General features: G+C 37.9%; 5 protein-coding genes across 6 annotated transcripts; 3 read left to right on the forward strand and 2 right to left on the reverse strand.

Annotated features, from left to right (window-relative positions):
* Positions 1 to 416: 416 nt before the first annotated feature.
* On the reverse strand, positions 417 to 3214 carry LOC121506383 (gastrula zinc finger protein XlCGF57.1-like). Its single transcript, XM_041782169.1, has 2 exons — positions 2969 to 3214; positions 417 to 2047 (listed from the first exon to the last, which is right to left on the reverse strand). Exons 1-2 carry the CDS (start codon positions 3138 to 3140, stop codon positions 792 to 794), a joined length of 1428 nt encoding a protein of 475 aa, XP_041638103.1. The 5' UTR covers positions 3141 to 3214; the 3' UTR covers positions 417 to 791.
* Positions 3215 to 4269: 1055 nt separating this feature from the next.
* Positions 4270 to 6781, forward strand: LOC121506424 (zinc finger protein 501-like). The gene is made up of 2 exons (XM_041782220.1): positions 4270 to 4496; positions 4791 to 6781. The coding sequence occupies exons 1-2, from the start codon at positions 4325 to 4327 to the stop codon at positions 6071 to 6073; spliced, it is 1455 nt and encodes a 484-aa protein (XP_041638154.1). The 5' UTR covers positions 4270 to 4324; the 3' UTR covers positions 6074 to 6781.
* Positions 6782 to 7031: 250 nt separating this feature from the next.
* LOC121506423 (gastrula zinc finger protein XlCGF57.1-like) lies at positions 7032 to 11535 on the forward strand. Its single transcript, XM_041782219.1, has 2 exons — positions 7032 to 7275; positions 9945 to 11535. The coding sequence occupies exons 1-2, from the start codon at positions 7104 to 7106 to the stop codon at positions 11231 to 11233; spliced, it is 1461 nt and encodes a 486-aa protein (XP_041638153.1). The 5' UTR covers positions 7032 to 7103; the 3' UTR covers positions 11234 to 11535.
* Positions 11536 to 12641: 1106 nt separating this feature from the next.
* LOC121506422 (gastrula zinc finger protein XlCGF57.1-like) lies at positions 12642 to 15915 on the forward strand. Its single transcript, XM_041782218.1, has 2 exons — positions 12642 to 12884; positions 14120 to 15915. Exons 1-2 carry the CDS (start codon positions 12668 to 12670, stop codon positions 15853 to 15855), a joined length of 1953 nt encoding a protein of 650 aa, XP_041638152.1. The 5' UTR covers positions 12642 to 12667; the 3' UTR covers positions 15856 to 15915.
* Positions 15916 to 19305: 3390 nt separating this feature from the next.
* LOC121506352 (gastrula zinc finger protein XlCGF28.1-like) lies at positions 19306 to 23454 on the reverse strand. Of its 2 annotated transcripts, XM_041782127.1 has the most exons (3): positions 23234 to 23454; positions 22174 to 22441; positions 19306 to 21055 (listed from the first exon to the last, which is right to left on the reverse strand). In XM_041782127.1, the coding sequence occupies exons 2-3, from the start codon at positions 22298 to 22300 to the stop codon at positions 19785 to 19787; spliced, it is 1398 nt and encodes a 465-aa protein (XP_041638061.1). In that variant the 5' UTR covers positions 22301 to 22441; positions 23234 to 23454; the 3' UTR covers positions 19306 to 19784. The 2 variants fall into 2 exon arrangements, with proteins under 2 accessions (XP_041638061.1, XP_041638060.1); XM_041782126.1 differs by lacking the exon at positions 22174 to 22441.

Below are 23454 nucleotides of genomic sequence, written 5' to 3' on the forward strand. Positions count from 1 at the left end.
CAATGATTTGTAATAGATTTGTTAGATTAGACTTTTTGTAAAGCATGATTATCAATGGTGCATATTTGTTTAATGCAGTGGCAGTAGTAGCAGTCTAAACCTATAGCAGCTTGAGTATAGTGTGTCCCAAACATAGGCCAGATGTAACTACAGGCTTAATCAAAAAGGAAAACTTCAGGCCTTCTCTTACAGCCTTTCTGGATCCTAACTTTTGGAATCATCACAGGAACTTGGGCATGATAACTGAGTGCTCTACCTCCCATACTACTTTTGATTACTTTAGGTACTGCAAGCAGAGCTGTGGCAAAGCTTGAACTCCACAATGATTTGTAATGGATTTGTCAGATTTTTGCTAAGCATGACTATCAATGGTGCATATTTGATAAATGCAGGAATAAGATCATTATGTCGAAAAATCTTGACTGATAACTTTATTCCCAGACAAAGTCTGAAATTTGCTCTGCGTTACATTAGCTTCATGTGCAATTAAATTCAATTGAAGACAAGATACAAAAATGTGCAATTTTGACAAACAATTTAGACATGAATCACATCATTTCAAGGCCTTTAAAAGTAACTTATTCATATGTAATGCTTGAAGATTAAATTTTACAACTGACTGGTGTACTTCTTCAAATACACAAGGAGCCTCATCCTTTTGCATTAGCTGCTGAAGCTTATATAGATATTTCATTAGTTTGATTGTCTGAAATGTTGAGATGGCAGGTTGTTTTCCAGCAGATCTTGCAAAGCTACAGCCTTTTCAGTGTCAAAACTTCATATACAAACTGTCATGACTGTAAAGAATCTAAATAACCTGGCACATGTTTTGCAAGAATACAACTTTTCAATCTTGTGTGCCTCTCCAAATAGAGTTTCATAGTGAATGCTGCCCCACAGATGTCACAGGAGTACAGCTTTTCACTTGCATGAGTTTGAATGTGTCTGGTTAACTCTGAGTTTTGATAGAATCTTTGTCCACAGGTGCTGCACGCGTGTGGTCTCTCACCTAAGTGGATCCATTCCATATGCTTTTTCAAGTCTCCACTACTTCTGAAATTCTTCCCACATGTACTGCAAGTTAAGTACCTGTTATCTGTATGAATTCTATTATGTACATTTAATTGTGTTTGCCGAGAGAAGCTTTTTCCACAGGTAGTGCAGGAGTAAGGCCTCTCACCTGTGTGGGTTCTAATGTGGACTTTCAAATCGTGTTGTCCTCTGAAAGATTTGCCGCATGTTTTGCACATAAATGGCTTTTCATTTGTGTGTATTAGAGTGTGCTTTTTCAAGACTGACTGCTGAGAGAAGCTTTTTCCACACGTGTCACAGGAGTAAGGCCTCTCACCTGTGTGGGTCCTCATGTGGACTTTCAAGTCAGATTTTAATCCACAAGATTTGCCACATATTGGGCAAATAAAAGGCTTTTCCCCTGAGTGCATTATGTTGTGCTTTTTCAAGTCTGATATCTGAAGGAATCCTTTTCCACATGTTTTACAAATATATGGCCTCTCACCTGTGTGACTTCTTACATGAACCGTTAATAATGACTTCCAACTGAACATTTTCCCACAAATCCTGCAAGTATGTGTTTCTTTACCTCTGTGGACACGCTGATGTGTCTGTAAAGCTGACTTGTTCTTAAAACACTCACCACAAGTGTCACATTTAAAGGACGTTTGATCTTGGGAATTATTTTCTGACATGTCAGTGTTGTGACTGCTTTGGTGAATTATGTTGGATGGGTTGGGTTCTAAGTGTCTGTGATTGCTTCCTGTAGGCTCTTGATTCTCAGCGACATGAGAGTTGTGAGAAAAGAGCTGGAGTTCATGTTGTAGTTCAGGTTCAATGTGGTCCCCTTCCTCATGAGTAAGGGTCAACATGAACATCTCAGCCTCCTGCTTAGGTTCAAGTTGCTCTCCTTCCTGAATTCTGCAGGTTTCCTCTTTAATCTGTGGAGGCTCTGACTCCTCTTGGTCTGGACTGGAGTTCCCATCCTGGTTACAAAGCTGCTCCTCTTCCTTACACACAAGCAGCTGTGGCACATCTGGAGGAACACAAAAGAAAAGGAATTAGAGACTGATATGCCAGCTCAAGTTTTCTGCAGAGATGGAAAAAGTACACAGCTATTGTGGTCAAGTAAAAGTACAGTTAGTCTGGTTAAACTGTACTTAAGTAAAAGTAAAATTACTGGTCAAGTGAAAGCGAAAAGCTCTAAATTTAAACTTCACTTTAAGTACTGATTATTGCATGGCTACTGAGGAACTGTACAGCAAAATTATCAGCATTAATTTATCTCACAAAGAGCTCAATTTAACCCTTGAACAGTCACAGACAGGAACTCTATCTCAGTAGATAACTTCATGCATGGTGCAAATGTTTCAAACAACAAAAACAACAACAATCCACTAAAAATATGAGCAAACAGCAGGGATCAGTGTGTAACAGTCAACATTTAAACTCATTTAAGCACTCTGTCCAAGAGCATGATGGGAAACTCTGCCCATACATTCTCTTGTTACGTGCAACTGTGTAGTCAACAGAGGTGGAAAAGGCGCAAGAGAGCAGTACTCAAGTAAGAGTACAGTTTTATATATATATATATATATATATATATATATATATACTCAGAAAAGTGAAAGTAGCCAAAAACTACTCAATTGCAATAATATGAGTAGATGTAGTTACTTTCCACTCCTGGTTTTCTGCTCCGTTTACTCTGTAATTGTTGCTTTAATCTTGTTGTTTGCATTTTTTCCATTCATTTGCAGTCATCTGGTCGCCTAAATGAAAACTTTATTGAGCCTATCTTTGAGTTTACACTCGTGGCTCACCGTATTTAAAGAAAGGAGCATACGCATTAACCCATTAAGAAGTGTAAAAAACGTTGTAATAAATGAATAAATAACATGAAATGGATGAACAGTTAAAATACTAGTTTTTGTTGTTGTTGTTTTTTTCTTCTTACCTATTCTGTTTAAGTTGACATGAGGTTTCAGGACGTTTTCCAGCAGGTTACGTTGACGCTCGAGCTCCTCCTCGTACTCGATGACAGTTCTTTTAAAAACTACAAAAATGTCTTCAGCAGCAGCCGTTAGCCTCTCTGTGATAAACCCTGTCAAATTCTCCTCTGAATACATTTTTCATTTATATAACAATAATAATAGTACAACCGACTTCGATAGGCTGGAGCAGCGTTTCAATGAAGCCTGCACTGCTCCTGTTTGTTTATTTCCGGTGTGTGTCACAGTATGAGGTGCCGACAGTTGGAAGATCGGAAGCTCCGTTGTTAACTTCAGTATTTCATTACACATTTATAAAGACTCGATTGTCTTTTCCAAGCCAAGTTGGGGGCACAAAACACCAGCAAGCTTTATAAACTGGGGATAAAAAAAAAACAAAAACAAAAACTTCTACCGAAAGTGGAACTTTTGAGCTTCCACTGTCGGCATTTCACACTGTGACACACAGTGTAGTGATGGGAATTTGGGCTCTTTTTAGTGATCCAAATACTTAGGCTCAACTTAGCTAGAAGAGCCTCTAACAGCTCTTCATTTAGGTACCAGTTTGGCTTCAACTGACATGCCAAACTGAGTAATTTCATAACACATGATTGCTGCTGATGTTTTACTCCATCTAGGCTCAACTTTTTTAATTAATGAAAATATCTTCTAATTATTTTTAAAAATATACTGTCTCTCCAAAACATCTGTGGGTCAGAGGAAATCTGCTAACTGACTAGGCTGTTTAATATCATCTGATATAAAATTTTAATGCTGCACCATCAAGTCCTTAATGGCCAGTGTGCCTGCGGTAGTGTAGTGTCATCCCTACAAATCAATCATTTAACAAGTGGTGTGTGTAATGTTACAAAGTAATCCCTTAGAGTACTTAGTTTACTTTTTAAATTTCCTTTCTCTTCTGTTGTTTCACAAAGAGAGAGACGAAAAAAGAAGCTCCTTAAAAAAAATCTGTGCCATTTGTTCTTTGTTTCCTTTTGGCATGTCGGTGGAACACTGTGCGGGAACATGCACACTGCTAGCTTATTGAACTAGCAATGTACAGTGTTGGGTAACACTACCCAACATTGCACATAACATACAGACACAAACAACATATCTAAAACTTATAATAGTAAATTTGATAATGAAATAAAACGACTCTCAAACGGGATCCGGTTCTTATCGGGCGCATAAAAGAGCCGGTTCAAAAAGCCCGCTCGTCCCCATCACCACCACAACGGAGATAAACAACCACGGGCCGGGGAGCGGGAGTTTCATTTAAATGCCACCCTGTTTTCTCGTGAAATAAAGCAACAAGAAGAATGTTTTCAGGGGAGAGTTTGAGAAAATTCGTGACAGAGCGACTGACGGCTGCTGCTGAGGACATTTTTGTAGTTTTTAAAAGAACTGTCGTCGAGTACGAGGACGAGCTCGAACGTCAACGTAAACTGCTGGATGTCCTCTTGAACCCCCAAGTCACACTGCACAGAATCGGTAAGGAAAACGGCCATCTTGTTTTAAACCCCCAATCATTTAACTTTGGGATGGTTCAGTTGTACCACTTCTCCGTTGTTACCTATTAAATTCCCGTCTCTGTGTTTTCTTTTCTTATATTAAAGTGTAATATAAATATAAACGTGAAACTGAATGAATGAATGACATGTTCTGTTGAGTTTCATGATCATTTCTTTCAGGGATTTGTATGATTGGTGTTTTGGGATTATTCTTAATGAGCATAGTAGATTGTCTTTGTCCTTGTAGTTCACATTAGTATCTGTGGTCTTTCAGATTTGCCACAGCAACTTTTAAGTACAGAAGATGAGGCCCTGCTTGACCAACAGCTCTGTAACCAGGAGAGGAACTCCAGTCTGGACCAAGAGGAGCCAGATCTTCGACTGGTTAAAGAGGAACCAGAGGAGCCCTGGAGCATTCAGGAGGGAGAGCAGCTCATACTGAAGGAGGAGACTGACAGGTTCATGTTGACCCTTAATCATGAGGACAGTGAACCCGGACTACAACATGAACTCCGGCCACTTTCTCCAAACTCTTATGATGCTGAGGCTCAAGATCCCACCGGAAACAAGCACAGAGACTCACAATCAACTAAAAATCTCAGAACCCAACCCAGCACAATTCACCTAAACAGTCACATCAGTGGCACATCAGAGGACCAATGTAATCCTCTTTCAGATCAGCCATTTTTTAAATGTGGCAGTTGTGGTGAGAGTTTTAAGAACAAGTCAGTATTACGGACACACCAGCGTGTCCACAGTGGTAAAGAAACACACACTTGCAAGATTTGTGGGAAAATATTCAGTTGGAAGTCATTATTAATGGTTCATGTCAGGTGTCACACAGGTGAAAGGCCACATTCTTGTACAACTTGTGGTAAAAGATTCCTCCATTTATCAGGCTTGAAAAAACACAACATGATTCATACAGGTGAAAAGCCTTTTACTTGTACAACATGCGGCAAATCTTTAAGGAAAAAACAGTACTTGATAAACCACATGAGGACCCACACAGGTGAGAGGCCTTTCTCCTGTGGCACCTGTGGAAAAAGCTTTTCTGATTCAACTACTTTTATTGCTCACAAAAAAACTCATACAGGTGCATGGTCATTTAACTGCAGAATTTGTCGGAAAAGATTCAGAAGCAGTCATGACTTGAGAGTCCACATGAGATCACACACAAGTAAGGGGCCTTACACCTGCAGCGCCTGTGGGAAAAGCTTCCTTCAGCAAACTGATTTGGATCAGCACAGAAAAAATCATACAAGTAAAAAGTTGTCTACTTGTAGAACATGTGGCAAGTCTTTCAGAGACGACAAAAGCGTCAAAAGACATGAGAGGCGGATCCACTTAAAGGAGAGGCCGCATTCGTGCAGCACCTGTGGAAAAGAATTCTACGAAAGTTATGATTTAAAAAAACACATACTGAGAAGACATGCTGTCCAGACAAGTATGACGCTGTACCCCTGTAGCAATTGTGGGCTGTCTTACACAACAAAAGGTTATTTAGATAGGCATATGAAAAAATGTCCTCTTACAAAACATGAGTCAGGTATTTAGATTTTTACTGTCGTGACAGTTCCCTGGAAAAAGGCTGACACAGGCAAAAGCCTTTTTTTCCGGTGTTTTCATTGGTGCTTAGGATAACTTGTCTAAATGAAGGTTCAAATTTAAGTCTTAAGACAGGGGTATCCAAACTTTTTCCACTGAGGGCCACATACAGATTTATATAAGGATGGTGGGGCCACTTTCATATTCCTCACCTTGAGGATATTTAAAACTAATATAACATAGGTCAAGATATGCAAAGTTACTGAGTAGGCCTAAATGGCTAGTTCACTGCTAACAAGGCAAATGTTACTGGTTCTGCTATTTGTTGCTGTAATCCATCAGGGAGTTATAAATAAATATATTACTATTTTGGTTACAAATGTGTTCAATATTTACAGTGTTGTTGGAATTTAGTCTGAAAAAATGCACTAATACATTTTAATCAAAATGTTTGTTTATGGAATTAACATTGTAGCACGGCCTTGTGCTGACACTACACAGTTCAATGTTAATGTTCAAATGTGAGCAATATTCAATTTTATATCAAGAATTGGCATAGTTGGACCATAGTTGCTGCTCTAATTGAAATAAGGTTTAAAAAACACTATGTGATTGGTGTCGAGGATTTTTCTCCTGCAGAAGTTTCACATGCCTAATATATGTTACCTTTAAGGCCAAGTTTGAAATTTTAACTTGTAAATAAACTATTTTATATGATCTGTTGTAACCGCTGTGGTTTGTTTGAAACTATGAATTTAAAAATGCAAGGAAGAAGGGGCTAAATGAGTATAATATCATTCTTGACCGCAGTGAAGGAGTTTCGAAAAAATTACGTCGTGATTTTACTAAAATTTGAAATAAAATACTTAAGTTGAAAGCGGAACTTCCGAGCCTCCCAATCGGCACTTCATATTGTGACACACGCCGGAAGTAAACAAACAGTAGGAGCGGAAGTTCAATAAAACGCCGCCGATAGCTACTGGAGGTCGGCTTTATCGTGACTCCCCTTTCTCATACGTTCAGTAAATTTGAAACAAGGATGTTTTCAGAGGAGAATTTGAGAGAATTTGTCACGGAGAGACTAACGGCTGCTGCTGAAGACATTTTTGTAGTTTTTAAAAGAGCTGTCGTCGAGTACGAGGAGGAGCTCGAGCGTCAACGTAAACTGCTGGATAGCGTCTTGAAACCTCAAGTGAACTTATACAGGATAGGTAAGAAAAAATCCTTCCTTGTTCTAAAATCCCAATCATCTAACTATAGGACGGTACAAGACTCCCATGTTACGGTGGGCAATGGGTGTAAACCACAGGTGTAAACGCAAAGGAATTATGCGACAGCAATGTGGCGCCTGGCCTGACAGACTGGATGGATGAACCGAGAGTCCCCCCTTCAGTCATATACATCTTTTCTTTCTTTCTTTTATTTTAATTGAACACATAAATGAACAATACAGAAACATGCATCCTCTCTTAAGGACCATTCATCTTCTTACAGTGAAACGTCACATTGTAGATTATTAGGCACAGAAACAAGGCAAGCAAAAATATACAGGGAGGAGCAAAGTTATGGATAAATCAAATAAGCAAGAAACGAGATATATCTTTACAGATCTTTATAGCTGTTTTACTGGAGCACAGTTTATTAAGGGATTGAAAAAATAATTTGAAATCATTAATAAACCAATCAAAGGAGGGTTTGCTATTTCTTCACTAACTGCAATGACTTTGATATTTATCCTTAAGAATAATCAAGATATTTCAATGAGAAATATCAAAAGCCAGGATGTCATGTATCTTAAGCAATAACCAATTTCTTATTTCTGACCAAAATTTCCTAGACACAGGACATGAGAAAAACATGTTCTAATGTTTCATCTGCTGCATTACCAAAGGTAACAGGTCAACTTCAAACTTAAATCTTTTTTTATTTAGAAATTCTGCAACTGGGTAGACTTTATAAAGTATTTTAAAATGAGTTTCTTTAAACTTTGAGGGGACAGGCTATTTGATATATTTAGAGTGTGCTTTTTCAATCAAAATATTATAGCTTTCAAAGCAGCACTAATCAGTTTGTCATTACAATTTTTGTCAATTAAGTTACAATCGTTAATCATCAGTTTTGGTAGTACTGATTCAACATTTGAATACAATAAGGCAGTGATACTCATCCTGCTTAACCAAAGAGCCAAATTGTTGAAAAATACCTTTGCAAGAGCCACAATCTAAGTAGTGAAAAGTGGCAAAAAAAAAAAAACTGCTTAAGTAGCACTAAAAGAAAATTTAAGGTAGCGAAAAAGGTCAAAAAGAAGCAAAAAATGTGTGAAAAGGGGAGACAATTGGGAGAAAAGGTGGAAGAAGAGTCAGAAAATGGCAAAAATGGTCCAAAAGTGCCAAAAATGGGTGGAAATTGACTTAAATTGGCAAAAATATGGAGCTATTATTGTTGCAAAAATATTTGCAAATGCGTACAAATCCACAACATTTCTCCTTCCATACTGACGTTATATAGAGCCGTTACTAAGTCTTGACTGCTGTCTCCTGTGTGATGCCAATGTGATGAGAAAGGCAGCCTTGCCTGTAACCCTGCACTGAGGGCAACAGACCCAACCTTCATGCTTACAGATCTAAGTACATGCTTACGGATCTCAGTACAAATCGTGTGTGGTACAAGTGTTGCAAAAGTCACGTGTGTATGACAGCCAATTGAGAGGCAGATTCTGAACCAAAATGAACTAAGTCCACAATTACAAATTCCTCTACATATTTGCAGATTAGTGCATGCATTTGTGGATCTTTGTACAAATTTGCAAAACTTTGCACACACTTGCATATCTTTACACGGATTTGCAGATCTGTACACGCATTTGTGGATTTGTGCGCAGATCTTTGTACGCATTTGCAAATAATTTTGCAACAATAATAGCTCCATACAAAAAGCAGTCAAGAGTGGCAAAAATGAGCAAAAAAGTAGGAAACAAGTTGTATTTAATGACAAAAATTAGCTTAAATGGGCAAAAAATGGATTAAAAGTGGCAAAAGGAAGTGGCAAAAATGGGGAAAAATAGGAAACAAGTGCTATTTAATGGGAAAGGGTGGATTACATGGGTTAAAAGAGTGAAAAAGGGCAAAAAGGGGATAAAAATGGCAAAAAGAACTGGTAAAAATGGGAAAAAAAATCAGAAACAATTGCTATTTAATGGCAAAACTTAGCTTAAATGTGTGACAAGTGGCAAAACATTTTGAAAAAGGGCAACAGAGTTTCCCTTTAAGGTTTTCTGGGGAATGATATTTAAAATGAAGACATAAGAGAGCCACAAATAGTCACAAAAGGGCCACATGTGGCTCCAGAGCCACATGTTGAGTATCACTGCAATAAGGTATTCTTGAAGAATTGAATCAGTGGTAAGGGGATTGCTTTACAAATCCCATTATACTCTCTCTGAGTACAATTTATGTCATAGTTTTCAAACCAAGCCCTGTAGTCTAAAAGACTTCCATCAGAATCCATTATATCCTTTACAAACAGAATGCCTTTGTCATACCAATCTCTTTTGAATGTTGATTTTTCACTCAGATACCTGCCTTTGTTAAACAAACAGTAATCGTCTGGCTCTGACCAAAATTTACAATTGGTGTACAATTTTAAAAAAATGTGATTAATCACAGGTTTTATTGTCCTGTTAATCCACTTTCACTAAACCTCCAAGACAGGTGAAATAAATGTAAACGTTTTGTTATCTATAAAGACAAAAGGCACTAAAGTTTAATGCCATATGTTGATGCTTACAGCTACTAGAAACTGCTCTCCAGGTTGTAGGCCAGGCTAACAGCCACAAAACTTGTGCCATACTAGCTACTTTTTTTCTTTTGTATTCTTCCAGATGTGCCACAGCAAGTTTTATGTAAAGAAGAGGAGGTTCTGTCTGACCATGAGCTCTGTAACCAGGAGAGGAACTCCAGTCCAGACCAAGAGGAGGAAGAGCCTCCACAGATTAAAGAGGAACCAGAGGAACCCTGCAGCATTCAGGAGGGAGAGCAGCTTGAACTGAAGGAAGAGACTGACATGTTCATGTTGACTCATGAGGAAAGTGACAACAGTGAACCTGAACTACAGCATGAGCCCCGGTTCCTCACTCATAACCCTTATGTTGGTGAGAATCACGATCCCGCAGGAAGCAATCACAGAGACTCAGAATCAACTAGAAACTCAGAACCAATCACTGACGTGTCCGAGAATCAATGTGATCCTCTTCAAGATCTAAAGTTTTTCAAATGTGACACTTGTAGTGAAAGTTTTAAGTACAAGACAGAATTACAGACACATCAGCGTGTCCACAGTGGCAAAAAAACACATTCTTGCCCGATTTGTGGGAAAGTATTCAGTTGGAAGTCATCAATGAGGGTACATGTCAGATGCCACACAGGCGAGAGGCCATATTCTTGCACAACCTGTGGAAAAGGATTCTTTCAGATTTCAAACTTGAAAAATCACAACAGAATCCATACAGGTGAAACTCCTTTTATTTGTGCAACATGCGGCAAATCATTCAGACAAAAACAGTGCCTGAAGAATCACATGGGAACCCACACAGGTGAGAAGCCTTACTCTTGTAGTACCTGTGGGAAAAGCTTCTCTCATTTAAGAGTTTTATATTCTCACAATAAAAGTCATACAGACGAAAGGCCGTTTAGTTGTAGAGTTTGTGGGCAAAGATTCAGAGGCAGTCATGACTTGAAAGTCCACATGAGATCACACACAGGTAAGAGGCCTTACTCATGCAGCACCTGTGGTAAAAGCTTCCTACGGCAAACTCATTTGAATCAACATAGTAAAACTCATACTGATGAAAAGCCGTTTACTTGCAGAACATGTGGCAAGTCTTTCAGAAATCGTAAAGACGTCAGAAAACACGAGGAGCGGATCCACTTAGGTGAGAGGCCGCACTTGTGCAGCACCTGTGGAAAACGATTCTATGAGAAATATGATTTGGCAAAACACATGCAAACACATACAGGTACAAAGCCATACTCCTGTGGTATCTGTGGGGCATCTTTTGGCAGAAAAAGTCATCTGGATAGGCACTCAAGATTGACAAAATGTTCTCTAGAAAAAGAGGTGGCAGGTACTTCGATACCTGACTGTCAGGACAGTTCACTGGAGATAAGCTGACATGGACAAGAAGCGTTAATGTTGCTAGATCGACAAGAAAGCTCTCTGTTTGTTTAGTGTGCAAAAGGCACCAAATCACAGACAATTGTGTACAAATGTTCATGCAGTAGGAATGGTTCTTGATTTGAAATATGTAAGTCACGAATTGTTAAAAAAATGATTGATTATACATGACTAATCACATTTCAAAAATGTCTTTTTTTGTACTGTTTTCCGCAGTACCTTGTTGTAATGTGGTTCTTCTGCCTGAGGGTGGCTGTAGCACATCTCAGTACTGTTTTTTCATGAAACTGTTTGTTGTGTTTTGGCTGGTTCTCTGATTAAAGTATTTCTCTAAATTCAATGGGTATAACACGTCTAAATAATGTTATAATCAAATTCTTAAGACAGTGTTCAAGTTGGTGCTCTTCAAGGTTGTTAAAGTTTACTAAAACTAACTAAAACTAAAATTAAAAAATATTTTTAGTTAATCAAAACTAAATCAAAACTAGGCTTTACCAAAAAAACAAACAAACAAACAAACAAAAAAAAAACAAAAGCTAACTAAAGCTGTATAGTGCACTTACAAACCTAAAATAAAATACAAATAGAGACAAAATATCCTTAGTTTTTGTCTTTAACACAACCATAGTGACTGGCACCTACACCAGAGTCTTGGCAGAGTGAATTTGCCTGAATTGATTGGTTAAGACTTCATACAGTTGCAGTTTTATGCCTGGAGTTGTATTCAGACATCATCTTTAAACAAATAAAATGATAAGTGAAGAGTAGCCTGTTTGAATATGTTTTTAAAAAGGTATGACGTCCCCTCAGCCCTGACATGTATCTGAAAAAACGAACACTAAAACGAATAAAAATGAAACCAAAACAAAGCATTTTTGCAAAATAAAAACTAAACTAACAAACCAGCAGTAAAAATTAATTAACACTAAACTGAAATTGAAAAAGAAAGTGAAAACGGAATTAAAAAAAAAAAAATATATATATATATATATATATATATAAATACAAAACTATTATAACCTTTGTGCTCTCATTAAAGTAAGAGTAAAAAAACACTATTTAATTGCTATTGAGGATGTATTTTCCAACGGAAGTTTCACCTGCGTTTATATTTGTAACTAATTAGGCTAATTTTTAAATTTTAAGTAAACTTTAAGTTTGTTTGTTGTGAGTTAACTGTTTACTATTAGGTATTCTAAACGCTGTGATTTATAGTTTGTTAGAAAACTAGACATTAAAACAGCTAAGGAATAAGAGGCTGAACGAACATATTATAATTCTTGACCGTACAATAAAACTGGAATAAATACTTACGTTGAAAGCGGAACCTTCGAGCCTCAAAGTCGGAACCTCATACAGTGACACACAGCGGAAGTTAAAACAAACAGGAGGAGCGGAAGCTTAATGAAAACGCCGCCAAAGCTTGTTTTTATGAAAGCTCCGCTTCCTTATACATGTAATAAATCATCAAAAATAATGTATTCAGAGGAAGGCCTGAGAAAACTTGTCGCAGAAAGACTAACGGCTGCTGCGGAAGACATTTTTGTAGTTTTTAAAAGAACGTTCGTCGAGTACGAGGAGGAGCTCGAGCGTCAACGTAAACTGCTGGATAGCGTCCTGAAACCTCAAGTCACTCTTTGTAGAATTGGTAAGAAAGGCTGTCTAGTTAATTGTCAGGCAAAATACAATATTTTACGCTAACAACACGAATCACAATTATTGGGATGAAAAACGTGTAACAGCTGAATATAACTGGAAAACCTGAGTAAAATACATGACAGGATAAATTTGACAATTACAGTGCTTTTTCGTTGTTTCTTTTATTACTTTGTATTACTGGCATTTTCTTTCAAATTATTGCTAATGAGCATGGTACAGTCTCTTAGTCCTTGTGGTCTGCCACATTTTGTGCCCTCGGATATCTATTATTTTAATGTTTTTTTTTTTTTACCATAATTTCCCTATACACATTGCAATTTTTTTTTTTTTACTTTGAATAGATTCGAATTACTTTTATTATTTACTACACATTTAATTGTATTTATTAGCCTATTCTCAGAGTGTGACACAATATACCATTTTACCTTGATAACTCCCACATTAGAAAAATGCTTACAATACTGCAAATGTATTTCTTCACAATTTTTGTAGTTCTTTATGCACCTTTCCACTTTGGCATAACGCTAAAAAAAAATCTTAATTTTACCCGCTTTCCTTATCTCCGTCATCCTCATCTTGCACTCTATCCTTTCTTTCCTCTTCTCCATCATCCTCATCTTGCTCTCTGTCCCTACTTTCCTCTACTCCATAATCCTGATCTTTCTCTCCGTCCTCGTTTTCTTCTCCATCATCCTCATCCTGCTCTTTGTCCCTGCTTTCTTCTACATCCCCTAAATAGTCATTTTCCCCATCTACTTCAAGATCAGGACTCTCTACAAGAATCAATATACAGCAGTGATATAAGCCTCTTACTTAATTTTGGCCTGTCATACATCTGATGTCAGGATTGCTATTCAAAAAACTGGCCGTATAAATATAGTGGAAATGTCATGACAATAATCACAGAAAATATACAGGAGAGAAGTACTGAATCGACTGTTAACAGTGTGTCTATCTCTGCCTCACTCTGTTGTCAGTCTCAGTCTTCAGCACCACAGTTGCACTTATTAGCCAAAACATTTGGAAACCAAAAGCTTTAAAAAGCAATACATTTTCATAAGTTGTATTGTAAACTACAATAATATACTAGTATTTGATATTTACTTGAAGACAACAGTTGTGTACTTATCCACCTCCGCTACAAAAGTGCCATATTCCTAAAGAACTCATCCAAGTTGAGGATCTAGCGTTATCTTTTTAATCTTCCCTCTTGTGTTCTTCAAGATGTGCCACAGCAACTGTTGTGTAACGAAGAGGAGGTTCTGCCTGACCAGCAGCTCTGTAACCAGGAGAGGAACTCCAGTCCAGACCAAGAGGAGGCAGAGCCTCCACGGATTAAAGAGGAACCAGAGGAACCCTGCAGCATTCAGGAGGGAGAGCAGCTTGAACTGAAGGAGGAGGATGACTTCTTCATGTTGACTCCTGCTCACAAGGAAAGTTACCAGAGTGGACTGGAACTACAACATGAACACCCACCCAGCGTAATTCACCAAAGCAGTCACATCAATGGCGTGTCAGAGAACAAATGTAATCCTCTTCAAGATCAGCCATCTTTTAAATGTGACGTTTGTGGTGAATGTTTTAAGTACAAATCAGTATTACAGACACATCAGCGTGTCCACAGTGGTAAAAAAACTCATACTTGCAAGATTTGTGGGAGAATGTTCAGTTGGAAGTCATTATTAACGGTTCATGTAAGAAGTCACACAGGCGAGAGGCCATATTTGTGTTCAACCTGTGGAAAAAGATTCTTTCAAATATCAAGCTTGAAGAATCACAGCAGAATCCACACAGGTGAAACTCCTTTTACATGTACAACATGCGGCAAATCTTACAAGGAAAAGCAGCATTTGACAAAGCACATGAGAACCCACACAGGTGAGAGGCCTTATTCCTGCAGCACCTGTGGGAAATGCTTCTCTATGTTAAGTATTTTAAACAGTCACAATAAAACCCACACAGGTGTTAGGCCCTTTAATTGTAGAGTTTGTGGGCAAAGATTCAGAGAAAATCATGACTTGAAAGTCCACATGAGATCACACACAGGTGAGAGGCCTTACTCCTGCGGCACCTGTGGGAAAAGCTTCTTTCGGCAAACACATTTGAATGTACATAAAAGAATTCACACAGGTGAGAGGTCTTACTCCTGCAGCACCTGCGGGAAATGCTTCTCTACGTTAAGTATTTTAAATAATCACAATAAAACCCACACAGGTGTTAAGCCCTTTAATTGTAGAGTTTGTGGGCAAAGATTCAGAGGAAATCATGACTTGAAAGTCCACATGAGATCACACACAGGTGAGAGGCCTTACTCCTGCAGCACCTGTGGGAAAAGCTTCTTTCGGCAAACACATTTGAATGTACATAAAAGAATTCACACAGGTGAGAGGTCTTACTCCTGCAGCACCTGCGGGAAATGCTTCCCATTGTTAAGTATTCTAAATAGTCACAATAAAACCCACACAGGTGTTAAGCCTTTTAATTGTAGAGTTTGTGGGCAAAATTTCAGAGATAATCATGACTTGAAAGTCCACATGAGATCACACACAGGTGAGAGGCCTTACTCATGCAGCACCTGTGGGAAAAGCTTCTTTCGGCAAACACATTTGAACGTACATAAAAGAATTCATACAGGTGAGAGGCCGTATACTTGCAGAACATGTGGCAAGTCTTTTAGGAATAGTAAAGACGTCAAAAAACACGAGGAGCGGATCCACTTAGGTGAGAAGCCTCACTCGTGCAGCACCTGTGGAAAACGATTCTATGAGAAACATGATCTAGCAAAACACATTCAAACTCATTCAAGGGAAAAGGCGTTCCCTTGTGGTGTCTGTGGGGCATCTTACACATCAAGACGTTATTTAGATAGGCACACAAGATTGACAAAATGTTCTCTAGCAAAACAGGTGGCAGGTACTCAGATTCCTGACTGTCAGGACAGTTCACATGAGAAACGCTGACAGACAAGAAGCTGGTTGTAATGTGGTAATTCTACCTGAGGGTGGTTGTTGTGCTTCTAAATGCTGCTTCCTTATTTTGCATGAAACTTAAAAATAAAGGTTGAAAATGAATAAGAAATAGAGTGTTTAAGTTGATGCTTTAACTCAAATATGTCTGTGAGATGTCTTGGGGATGTTTCACCATCAGAACTTCCATATTAATTCAAGAAATGTTCAATATGATTAAGGCACACACATAATTCTTTTATGTTCAGTACTAAAACAGTGATCATGCAAGTGTATTCAGACTGAAACATGTCTGTAAACATAAATATAATCATTACAGATAGAGGTCATCAGGAGTTTCTGAAGTTTTATTTGTATGTTATATATTTTTAAGAGAATTATAAATGATTTTGTTGATTCCAAAGTAGAATTATAGCCACTATCATTTATAAAGTCTCACCTATAAAAACAAAACAAAACAAAACAATGAATTAGAACAGGAAAGGAAGAGTGAGGAATTATACATTCAACTAGTTTTAGATTTTTTAAATTCAACTTTATTTTCGAAGTCTGGCAGTTACATGGATGAAATAAATAACACTGCAAACATCATGTACTAAACACATTTCAGAAATAATAGCGAAATAAAAGTCAGAGGTCTCATCAGAGATTAAAATGTGAACAAGTTATTTGAATGATGCCTTTAGCTTGGTTGACTTTAGCTAAAGCTAATATAGCTAGCTAGCTAAGTAGTTAACATTATGCAAGCTAATGTAGCAGTATGTTGGCTTAAGCTATTTTAACTATGTAGCTTACATAGCTAACAGCCTCATTAGCTTTAGCTACGTAGCTACCTTATCTACATTGCTTGATTTAGCTTAGTTAGCTTTAGATATGTTATCTCTGTAGTTAATGTAGCTAAGTTAGTTTTAGACATAGCCACATGCTATGTTAGCTTAAGCTAAAGTACCTAGTTCAGCTAAAGATTTAGCTACAATAGCTATGTCATCTGTGTAGCTTATATAGGTTAGATTTAGGAATTTGCTGTTATTCTCTAGCTAATGTAGCTTAGTAAATAATTTAACTGTCTAGCTATGTTATCTCTGTAGCTAATGTAGCTGAGTTAGCTTTAGATATAGGCATGTGCTATGTCAGCTTTAACTAAAGTACCTAGGTTAGCTTTAGGTTTATCTACATTAGCTATGTCATCTGTGCAGCTTATGTAGACGTTTGTTAGCTTTAGCTACAATAGCTATGTTGTTTATGAAGCTAATGTAGCTTTATTAGTTTTAGATCCAGCAATGTGTTATTACCTCTATAGCTAATGTAGCTTTGTCAGGTTTAGATTTAGGGACTTATTAAATAATCTCTGTAGCTAATGTAGCTTTGTAAGGTTTAGATTTAGGGACGTACTAAATTATCTGTGTAGCTAATAAAGCTGAGCCTTAGGTTTAGCTTCATTCGCATTGTCATCTATAAAGCTATTGTAGCTTCCTATAGCTCTAGGTTAAGGGATGTGCTTTATTATCATTGTCACTAATGTAGCTTAGTTAGCTTTGGATCTTGCTACATTATCTGTGTAGTGGATGCAGCTTTGTTATCTTTAGATTTTTAGATGTGCAAAGTTATGTCTATAGCTGATGTAGCTCTGTTAGCTTTAGGTTTGGGAATGTGCTGTTATCTCGAAAGTTGATGTAGCTGTTTTATCTTTAAATTTAGGGATTTGCTGTTATCAATGTAGCTTAGCTTTAGATTTAGCTAAATAAGTATGTCATCTTTGTAGCTAATTTAGCTTTGTTAGCTTTAAACTCAGCAATGTGCTATTTTATCTCTATAGCTTATGTAGCTTGGTTAACATTAGATTTAGGGGTGTGCTATCTTATGTCTGTAGCTATGTAGTTAGCTCTAGATGTAGGGATGTGCTGTTATCTTCATAGCTAATGTTAACTTAGTTAGCTTTAGCTACGTTATCTCTGTCATCTATGTCACTAATGTTGCTTCTTTTAGCACTAGATTCAGAGATGTGCCTTATCTCTGTTGCTAATGTAGCTTAGTTAGCTTTAGCGTTTGCTACATTATATATGTAATTAATTTAGCTTTGTTAGCTTTAGCTCTGTGCTATGTTATCTCCATAGCTGACGAAGCTTTGTTAGCTTTAAATTTAGAGATGTGCTATGTTATCACTATAGCCAATTCAACTTTGTTAGCTTTAGATTTAGGGATGTGCTGTGATATGTCTGTTGCTGATTTAGCTTTGTTAACCTATGACTTAGCTACTTGGCTATGTTGTTTATGTAGCTAATGTAGCTTTATTAGCTTTAGATAGACAAAATTTGGTGATGAAAGGAGTAGGATGGGATGAGATGACTAGGACGTGTCAATGAAGGGATGTGGGTGGGCGCAGAGGAGCTGAATCTGGACACTGCTGAGATGTAATGGAGGTAGCTGGGGTGGAGGAAGATTAGTAGTCGCACTGAAACATCAGACTGGCTGTGGAGAGAAGAGATTTTGAAATATAACATCAGCAGGATGACTGGACCGAGAGAGATCATGGAAATGGAACTGGCTTGGACTCAGGCAAGTAGTCTCTCATACTGGGTGATTATCAGAGCAGGAAAACAAAGACGTACAAACTCCAACACTGTTTTTAGTATTGTTTTTTAACCTTTATTTAGTCAAGTTATCCCTGATGAGATCAGGCAACTGATTCCATCATAGACCTGGCCAAACACATGCAGGTACATGTAAAAATATAAGGAAACAGCATTTAGATGTGTCACTAGCCACTTTCGTGAAGTAACACATTAGAACCAGACAAAAAAAAAAAAAAAAAAAAAAAAATGGACCTTTTTGAACAGATGTTTGAACTCATAAAACAGAATGTTTTCCTGAAGATCTTCCAATGTTCTAGCTTTTTGTCAGTGTCAGATATTTCTACGTGAACATCAAGACAGTAGGGCTGAACGATTTGGGAAAATAATCTAATTGCGATTTTTTTTTCACCCAACATTGCGATTGCAATTTGGCATGAAATTCTCCTTCAGGTTTCTCATCTTATAAACCGTTCTATATTATAACACACAAAGCTATTTCCCCCAGAAATTTATATCCAATCTTCCAAAATCTACAAATAAATGTTCAAATTTTCTGATAAAATAACTATTAACTAAAAACCTGCCTGCTCCCCCATTAAATAAAATTCCCCAAAATTAAAAAATAAATTCCTCAAATTTTCATAAAAATACTAAAAAAAATCAAAGCAACCCTCCCCAAAAATCTAATCAACTTCTTAAAAATTTAAAAATAAGGTTCTCAAATTTTCATGAAATTACTGAAAAGTTTCAAAGCTAATTCCCCCAGAAATTTGAATCAAATCCCCCAAATTTACAAATAAATGTTAGAATTTCCATAAAAAACCCTAAAATTCTCAAGAACAATTTCCCCAAAAATTCAAATCACATTCCCAAAAATTTACAGATAAATTAATCACATTTTAAAGAAGATACTTTAAATTTTCAAAGCAAATTCCCCCCACAAAAAATTTTAACTCAAATTCCTTAAATTGTGACAATACATTTCTCAAATTTCTGCAGAAATATCTAAAAATTTTGAAGCAAACCCCCCCAAATTCAAATCAATCCAACAAAAATGTCTTTTTGCAATTTTTTGTGCTATATCCCAAATTTGATATGAATTGTAATGAAGGGGGTGGTGATATTACAGATTTTTTATTTTGAAGAGGACAAAAATATACAAGTATGAACTTTTGTCAGTTGTTTTAGAAAATATTGGCACTTGAATGTTTGCATGATGTGTAAAACACCTCTGCCTCAAAAAATGTATTAAACTAGTATTTCAAAACACCTGTCTGGTCAAAGAAATATTGCACCCTCTGTGATTTAAAATTTGCAGTAGGTCACACTGCGATTTAATTTACATTTTGATTAATTGCCCAGCCCTTCAAGACAGTAAGGAATCTTTGTACCTGACACCTGCTTTGCATGAGAACATTTTTTTAATCTTAAGTGCCTATCCAGGTAGCTTTTGGTTGTGAAAGAAGCCCCACAGATGCTACAGGAGAACAGCTTTTCACTTGAGTGAATTGGCGTGTGCTTACTCAGATCTGATTTTTGATAGAAGCTTTTTGAACAGATGCTGCACGAGTGCGGCCTCTCACGTAAGTGAACCCCTTCCACGTGTTTTTTCAGTCTCCCGCTCTCTTTGAAAGACTTGCCGCATGTCCTGCAAATAAACGGCCTTTCATCTCTATGAATTGTATTGTGGGTGTTTAAATGCGTTAAGCGAAAGAAGCTTTTTCCGCAGGTCGTGCAGGAGTAAGGCTTCTCACCTGTGTGAATTCTCATGTGGGCTGTCAGTTCGTGCTTTCCTTTGAATGATTTGCCACATGTTACACACATAAATGGCTTCTCGGTTTCATGAATCTGGATGTGCGTGTTCAAGGCAGAGCTCTGAGAGAAGCTTTCTCCACAGATGCTACAGGATAACAGCGTCTCATCTGTGTGAGTTCCCATGTGGACTTTCAAGTTTCTTTTGAATCTGAACGACTTACCACATGTTGTACAAGTAAAAGGCTGTTCACCTGTATGCTTCACATTGTGCTTTTTCAAGCCTGACATCTGAAAGAATCCTTTTCCACATATTTTGCAAGAAAATGGCCTCTCACCTGTGTGACTTCTTACATGAACTGCCAATAATGATTTAAAACTGAACATTTTCCCACAGGTCTTGCAAGAATGTGTTTCTTTTCCACTGTGGACATGCTGATGTGTCTGTAAAGCTGTCTTGTTCTTAAAACTTTCACCACAGGTGTCACATTTAAAAGGCTGTTGATCTTGAAGAGGATTCTCTGACATGTCCGTGTTATGACTGCTTTGGTGAATTATACTGGGTTCTGAGTCTCTGTGATTGCTTCCTGTAGGATTTTGATCCTCAGCTATGTAAGAGTTGCAAGAAAGGGGCTCATTTTCATGTTGTAGTTCTGGTTCACTGTGGTCTCCTTCCTCTTGAGCAGGAGTCAACATGAACGCGTCAGTCTCCTCCTTCAGTATAAGCTGCTCTCCCTGCTGAATGCTGCAGGGTTCCTCTGGTTCCTCTTTAATCTGTGGAGGATCTGGCTCCTCTTGGTCTTGACTGGAGTTCCTCTCCTGGTTATAGGGCTGCTGGTCAGGCAGAACCTCCTCTTCTTTACACACATCTGGAGGACAATGAAACAAAAAGAATTAGGAATTCATACATTGAGCGCTTCTACACTGCAGGTCATACCCATACAAACCCATTCCACCAAGCATTAGCTTATCCTGTTTATATGATACTATTTATATTATACTGTGTGGCAAAGAGATACTCCAACTCCGATCACAAGCTTGACAGAAGAGTTCAAGTGCTCAAAGGTTAGAACAGAGTTGCTGTTAGCAGGGAGCAAAGATATAATAGTTAGCAGTGTAGTTTCAAATCCAACTAGGGGAACGAAATGGAACCCAAGACAGGCAGTAGAGGAGGAGGAGGCAGCTCTTAGGCATGCTGAGATTGTAGGCAATGTCCAGATAGGCCAGGGAGGCCTGGGGCTTGGCTTAGGTAGAGGACGAGGACAGTTCAGTTTGTCTCAGAAGGAGAGAAGGTTAAAGGAGGCAAGTTTTTAGGTAGGCACCAATTAGGCCAGTTAAAGGATGCTAAGGACTAGGGCTGAACGATTTGAGAAAATAATCTAATTGCGATTATTTTTTCAAATATTGCGGTTGGGATTTGATATCGGGTTTTGGGTATTTTCTTTTTTAGTTCCTCACATTATGCATTTTCAACCAACCTAGGCAATAAATAAGTCTATACTTTAACCAGCATAACATTAAATAGATACGACTACGTCTGAACGATTTTAAAAAAAACATTTTAATTGCAATTATTTACACTTATCTTGCAAACTTTACATGAATTGTTGTGTTAAAGGGAATGATAGTATTTATGTTTATATTTGATGAGAAAAACATCTACAAAAACAAGAAAATAGTGCTATGGTCTGCCAGTCAGCGCATAGTTTGTTTTATAGAGCTGACAGTTCTGTGGGAGGATTCTGTGGAGGAAGCCTGTGAAAGGAAAAAGCTGAGATATGAAGATTTAGGAGCAGAAGCTGAACAGCGAGGATGGAAAGTTAGGGCTCATCCAGCAAAAGTGGGCCGTAGAGGGTTTGTAGCAAGGTCAGCTGTTTCATTACTTAGAGAGCTGGGAGTGCAGGGGCAGAATTTGCGAAAGGAAGTTACAGAGTTGTCGGATGACGCAGCTCAGGCCAGTCAGTAGATCTGGATGAGAAGGAGCTACCTGGAGCTTGCATGTACGGAGCCTGGCTCTGTTGAAGGTGGCGTGCTGTTGAGGCTGTGTGGGCCATGTGGTACTGTTGGTAAGATGATGTCTCTGTGCTGGCATGGTGGGTGGTTAGAGCCGGCATGGAGGTGAGTGGCTCTGGGACGCTGGAGATCACCGTTCAGCTCTCTGGAGGTGCTGTGGGACTAACTGGACGAAACACTGATGAAGGAGGGGTCCCACTTGACAACCCTGGTGAAGTGCAGGTTTCTTACTACCTATGAGTCTGCACGGTTGACGTGTGGAGACAAATAGTAACTGATTAGGGATTTCTTCACTGAGTGCTGATCCTCTTTATATAGGGCACAAGTATCTTGTGTTTTATTCAGCCCATCATGGGTTTAATCCCACTAAACCAGTGATGGGTTGCAGAACCACTGGCTCTACCTACTGAGCCACAGTCACCCCAAACTGATGGGTCAGACTACAAGGTTGCTAAAGCTCATGTTGGTAAAGCTAACCTTGCTATAGATAACAGAGCTACGTAGGTAAAGGAGCTAAAGTTAAACCCTCAAAGCAGCTACCAGTTCATAACAAAAAAAAATCCTAAACCACAATAATAAAGTCATGTAAGACATAAAAAGCATCATGGTTTTCATTTTTTTACCAGTCCAGTTCATTTAATGAGTGACGAGTTTTTGCAAGTGTTATGTTGTTGGCATACATTTTTAACTGAGCAGATTTCAGGACTTCCACTTTTATATGTTTTTAAACAGGTAGCCCGTTTGAACATTATTTATTTAATTTCAAGATACCCCATACATATATGTAAATATGTATATAGTGTATAATTTGTATATACATGGGTGTATAATGCAAATGTCGGTGTATATAGTTGTATATGCTTCACATCTATCAACAAAAAAGAAACTCAGCGCCCTCCGTAGCTTACTGAGACTGGACTTTAAAATTAAACCACAAAGTAGAGAGATAAACCCGAATTACTGTTAAAAGATTGGAAGGTAAACACATTTACATGGCATATCTTGAGCTATTAAAATAAAGCAGTTTTTCTTACCTATTCGGTCTAAGTTGACTTGAGGTTTTAAGAAGATATCCAGCAGTTTCCGTTGACGCTCGAGCTCCTCCTCGTACTCGACGACAGTTCTTTTAAAAACTACAAAAATGTCTTCAGCAGCAGCCGTTAGTCTCTCTGTGACGATTTTCCTTAAACTCTCTTCTGAATACATTCTTGTTGTCGCTTTATTGAGCGTGGAAAAAGGAGAGCCACGATGCAGC

Source organism: Cheilinus undulatus, linkage group 24, assembly GCF_018320785.1.
Source record: "Cheilinus undulatus linkage group 24, ASM1832078v1, whole genome shotgun sequence".
NCBI classification, from domain to species: Eukaryota; Metazoa; Chordata; class Actinopteri; order Labriformes; family Labridae; genus Cheilinus; species Cheilinus undulatus.